Here is a 6,000-nt window from a genome sequence, read left to right on the forward strand (position 1 = left end):
CTGCAGAGATGCTGGAAGAGTGCCTGCGATTCTGCACTGATTGTAGCTTCTTCGGGGTGCTTGCCTACTAGTAGTGTTAGTTGGAAGTCTTACATTGCAAGGTAATGTCCCTCTATGTGACTACCCTGCTTGTAGACTTCCATGCATCTTCCTTCATCAATAGCAGTCTGCAGTTTTGTTGCCTTTTAACTATTTTCTTTATAATTAGTAAAAATATAGGTGAGACATCTTGCTGGCTTACCATACTACAGAGTATTGAAGAACATACTTCATAATTCAGTTCCATGCTATCAGTTCAGCTTCCTATATCACTAAATCATGTGTATGATTCATGGTCATTAGTGAATTGTTTACATATAACAAAATTTACCCTCTTTAATATGAGATCTTAGCATAGGATCTGAAAGCACTTAGGCTTGTTTGTATTCATTTCCTCTCTTGATCCCTATCCTTACAAAAACCAATCTGTGTTCTACCTTTGCTGTTTTGCATCTCTAAAATGCTGTGTTAAATAGAATCTCTACAACTAAAAAAGAAGGAAGTGTGTATTGAAATTTATAAAATAACCCAGTAAGACAGTTTTAGTAAATTTATAGAATAAACAAGTAAAAAAATATAGACACTGAAATTCTAGAAACAAAAGTTACTTAAAAATTTAAAGCAGAAGAAAATTATGTTGGTAGTGCTAAACCCAAAATGCAAAAGATAAAGATCTTTTGTTTAAAAACAAAAGCCTTTGGGCTTAAAGAAACTAAAGCATTTACCACTGTTTAAAAAGAAGAGTACAAGTAAGGTTCCAATGTGAATGTTATCAGATTATTTTAAATTTTAGCTCAAAGTATACATTAAGATGCTAGAATGTTCATAAGAATATGAAGTGCTTCTTTCTAGATCCTTTTTTATTATTAACTTTAGTCTTATTTAACAGCTGGACAATTGTAAAGCAATAGCTCTTGAACAAAAACATTTGTCTGTTAAAATTTTTTTGATTTGTTTAAAAAACAAAATGTGTCCCTGTGTATGGGTTGTGCACTTGAGTGTAGTACTCCTGGAAGTCAAAAATGGGCATTAGATCCTCTTGAGCTTGACTTACTGGTTGTTCCAAGCAACTTAGATGCTGGGAACCAAATTCAGGTCCTCTGGAAGAGCAATATATGTATGCTCTTAACTACAGTGCCGTCTCTGTAGGCATTTATCTTAACTCACTTTTAGGTAATCCAAGGCACAGAGCCATTCATCCCCCATCTGTGGAAAAGAAACAAACTTGTAAAGATCCCTTAACTTTTAACTCTAGTGGCCATGTTACCAGACTTTGGTACCATATCTCCATTAGAGCTGCTTCTTTTTTTTCTTTCCCAATTAGCTTTGTTCTGCTAAATGTTCTTTAGCCACCTGTCTTTAAATTTTCTGTTAAGAATATCATCTGTTCAATAGGCATGTCACTCAGTAATAGAGCCTACAGGGAAGAGGAGGACTTTTCTTCAGATCCTGAGAAAAGCTGTAATCAGCTGTACTACTGTGCTGTAGAGCATAACTGGGTTTGTGAAAGTGAGGAGGGATTTGAGCAAACCTTCACTTCAAATCCAGAGAGAAGGGGGAGGGGTGTGGAGCTGATTCTTTCAGATTCTTTTTTTAACAGGGTAGACAAGCTTCATACTGAAGCTTGAAGGCAGGCACTAGGTAAAACATAAACTTGGCTTGTAGCTGGGGGAAGTAAAAGAGCTGCACAGCTTGCTTTCTTACCAGGTCTGATCAGAGACTGAGCTGCTATGAGCTGTGGCCTCCATTCTGGAAGAGAAAGGCAGCCAAACAATTTGTGATCTGACAGTAGAGTGCTTGCCTGGTTTGTACAAGGACCTGGGCTTTAATCTTTAGTATTAATCCTAAAATAACCCATAAATACAAAAAGACAACATTTATATCCTTGTCCAAGGCTGAGTTATCCACTACCCACATGCAATGCCATTTAATTTAAATTCCTACTTGAAACAAATTGTAAGAATGCAATGGCTTAAATAGTACTCTATTAAAGAAATGTCAGTGTTTCACTCTTACTAAACTACAAGTTCCAAGCCTTTCACTTCCCACTACCATCTGCCATCTGCTTTTATATTCTGTTAGTTTTCAACAGCATTCCAGAGTCTGCTTCATGGCAGAGCACATGCTAGTCCCTCAGCATGCTTACTTTTTCTTAGCTATGTTTTTTGTTTAATTGTATCTTGTAAACTTGGTGTTTTGTATTATCAGAATAAATTTATACAGATGGAAGTTTATGTTTTACTGATCTTGTTTCTTTTGCTGAGCCAAGGACTATTTGGGCACTTAGAAGTAATCTAGAAAAAAATTCAAGTTGAATGATATTTGAAGTAAATACCAGTATTGGTTTTGAGGAAAATGGCAAAATATCTCTGCTAACTAAAATGTTGTTCTGTAAGGCAGAGGAGAGAAATGGACAAGGGCTATCCTGGCCTGCAGAATTGTGGAAGATTTCATTGCACAGAATTCTTATCTGATCAAGAAGACAAAATGAGCTTAAAAGCTGAATGGTCCCTGAAAAGGCGATCTAGACATGATAATGCTGAAAGGAAAAGCATTAAAAGTATGGGGTTCTGGCTTAACACTTAAACCTCAATTTTAAAATGTGGTTTTATAATTTTGTATAACATTTTCATTACAACCTATGGCACCTTTTACTGTAGCTTCGTGTTTAGTTGCAAACAGGAAAAGGATATTCTCTGATGGTTTTTTGGTGAAGGCCAACTCAGCACAGAGTCAGCTTGTACTCACCGCATTGTATGTACAAAGTACATGTGACAGGAAAGGAAAACCAAAAGAGGTTTAATCCTTGTCCTACTAGACTCCTGTGCTTAACCCATTTATCATAATCTTTTTGATGATCTGCTGCCTAGGGCTGGCTCAATTTGCTAACTGTCCTACAAAAATGAGTCTTCTACCATCTATTAATATTATCATTCTAGTCCCATGATTCTGTTCCTTTTAATCTACCATTGATCATTTCTTCCATTTGAGTCTTCATATTTACTCTCTTAACCATGCCACCCATCAGTGTTACCCTAGGCTAGTCTAGAACTCAGGGATTCAGTCTTTCATATGTTGGGATTGTAAGCATGAGCTACCACATACAGTAAATTTATTCATCTATTCATTTTATAGTTATATATAATCCTTTATGAGAGTAATTTTTGCTTTAAAGTACATGGTGGTTACAGAATAAGATGTCTTCTCTGAGATACTATCATAGTCCATTCAAGCTGCTGTTTAAAAAAAATACCATGTACTGGGTACCGTGAGGTTTTAGATGATGGAAATTCCAAATTAAAGTAATGACAAATTTGCTATCCTGTGAAGGACCTCTTTCTGATCTGCAGATGGCACTATCTAGCTATTTCCTCATATAGAAGAAAGGTTGGATGAGCTCCCTCTGGCCTCTTACAGTACTACCCATTAGGGCACTACTCATTCATGATAATTCCAATAACTTTATGAGTTTTTAGCTGCCCAAAGGCTCCACCTTCCAACACCATCATCTTCAAGTTAAGATTTCTTTCTGTTAAGAATTTTTAGGGTCTTGGAGAGATGGCTCCATGTAAGAGCACTTGTGGGTTTTGGTTCCTAGCTCCCTTATAACAGCTCACAACCATCTATAACCCCAGTGCCAGGGAATCGGATACACTTTTCTGGCCCCTCTGGGTACCAAGTGCACATGCAGTTTACTTACAATACATGTAGTCAAAGCATTCATGCACGTATAATAAAAATAGTTATAATTTTTATGGGCTGTAAGAGATGGCTCAGTGGTTAAGAGCACTGGCTGCTCTTATGGGCACTGGCTGCTCTTCCAGAAATCCTGAGTTCAATTTCTAGCACCCTTGTGGTAGTTCATAGCCATTTGTAATGGTATATGATTCCCTCTTCTGGTGTGCATGAAGATAGTGCACTCATATTCATAAATAAATAAATCTTTTTTAGCTGGGCAGTGGTGACCATGCCTTTAATTCCAGCACTTAGAAGGCAGAGGCAGGCAGATTTCTGAGTCCAGGACAGCCTGGTCTACAGAGTAAGTTCCAGGACAGGACAGCCAGGGCTATACAGAAAAACCCTGTCTCGAAAAACCTAAATCAATAAATCAATAAATAAATAAAATATTTTTGAAAAGTTTTAATGATCTTGGGGTATGCCTTGGCTAAAGGGGCCTTGGTTGGCCTATATTTGATGCCTAGCACTGTTGAAAAGGGAGGGAAATGTATGTAGCCCAGTTAGCTTACCATTGGGTTCAATCTTAGCACTTCATAAACTCAGCATAGGAGCATATACTTATAATTCTAAATGGCAGTAAGAAGATCAGAAGTTTAAGGGCATTCTTGGCTACAGGTCTGAGGTAAAGGCCCATCTGGGCCATATGAAACCCTGTTTCAAAAAGGAAAAGAGGATAATGGTCCAGGCCATAGCAGCAGACTGTTACAAGCTCTCTGTCTCGCCTGTCTCTAAGCTCACTTTGTGTCCTGTGGCTTGCCTGTTTTTCCTCCATTCATCTCTGTGTTCCTGTTGCTGGCACTTTTTTCTTTCTCTGTCTAGTATGTTGTATTTCTGTTGCTTCATTGCTCTTTCTGGTTCTGCTTCTCTTACTCAAGAGTTCTCCTTCCCATTTCCCTGCCTTTGCTCTCCTGTTCATTTTTAGCTTTGTTCCTTTTTTTAACTCTTTGAAAGTTTTATTGATGGTCACACACACACACACACACACACACACACACACACAAAATGTCCCACTGAGCCTAGTTAGTACTGCTCATGTGTACAAGGTTGTGCGATTATCTACTGCAGCACAAGGAACCTGACAGTTTCTACTACTCATAAAAGAGTGACTTTTCTACTCCTTCTTTACAGATCCTCAGCTACAACTAGGGCCTCGGGAGCAACTCTATACTGGAGTTGTATTTTTTTATACTGACTTGATTTTATTCCAGAGTACTTTCTAAATAACAATGTTATATTATGCTGGATGTTTTAAACTTCCTTGATCTTATATAGGTCTTATGTGGATAACCACAGTTGCTATGAGTTCATGAGTGCAACATGTTATTATACAAAGGAAGTATTTCAGAACACTTTTCCCCATCCTCAGGCTCTTATGTTCCTTCTGCCTTCTCTTCTGTGATGTTCCCTGAATCTTTGGGCTCAGGAAAGGGGATTAATAAGAGAAAAAATGACTATGGAAGAGGCCAAAAAGCATGTAAGGCCTTAGATGAAGCTGTTGTAATCTCCACTACTACTCATTTTTTATTGCTTATATTTATTATTTTGGAATTCCTGTGCTCAACTCACTGTTTACTATAACTTTTTTTTTTTTTAAAGATTTATTTATTTATTATATGTAAGTACACTGTAGCTGTCTTCAGACGCACCAGAAGAGGGCATCAGATCTCATTACGGGTGGTTGTGAGCCACCATGTGGTTGCTGGGATTTGAACTCATGACCTTACGAAGAGCAGTCGGGGCTCTTCCCCACTGAGCCATCTCTCCAGCCCCCTATAACTTTTAATATCATGCCTTTTCACTTACAGTATGGATCAGGAGCATAATATTAAAAAATATCCTAATCAGTTTTTACCTTTGAAAAGACATCTTTATCTTCTGTGAATGGTAGTTTTTGAAGCCTCCTAGTTCCTAAGATATCTAGCATTGATAAGTTTCCAAAGTTGTGGTTGAAATTTCTTTCTGTAGGCTACAGAGAGTGAAGTAGGAGATGTAGATTTAACACGTCTTCCAGAAGGACCTGTTGATTCTGAGGATGAAGAAGAGGAGGAAGAAGAGATTGACCGAACAGATCCACTGCAGGGTCGAGATCTTGTTCGGGAGTGTCTTGAAAAGGAACCCGCGGACAAAACTGATGATGATGTTGGTAAGAAATAAATACATTTGTGTCAGTCAGATACTGTCAGAGCCTCTCAGGAGATAGCTATATTTAGGCTGGCTTACCCT

General features: G+C 37.9%; 1 protein-coding gene across 16 annotated transcripts in view; it reads left to right on the forward strand.

Moving 5' to 3' along the window:
- Rapgef6 (Rap guanine nucleotide exchange factor 6) overlaps positions 1-6,000 on the forward strand; it is a 176,724-nt gene that overhangs the window by 91,679 nt on the left and 79,045 nt on the right. For all 16 annotated transcript variants that reach the window (XR_004113774.1, XM_031354886.1, XM_031354887.1 and 13 more), the window contains one exon: positions 5,743-5,920. Coding sequence is in view for 15 of the 16 variants with exons in the window: in XM_031354886.1 (XP_031210746.1) it covers positions 5,743-5,920 (178 nt within the window). In the remaining variant the exon portion in view is untranslated. The remainder of the gene's footprint in view (positions 1-5,742; positions 5,921-6,000) is intronic.

The sequence above is a fragment of the Mastomys coucha genome, unplaced genomic scaffold (genome assembly GCF_008632895.1).
Source record: "Mastomys coucha isolate ucsf_1 unplaced genomic scaffold, UCSF_Mcou_1 pScaffold5, whole genome shotgun sequence".
NCBI classification, from domain to species: Eukaryota; Metazoa; Chordata; class Mammalia; order Rodentia; family Muridae; genus Mastomys; species Mastomys coucha.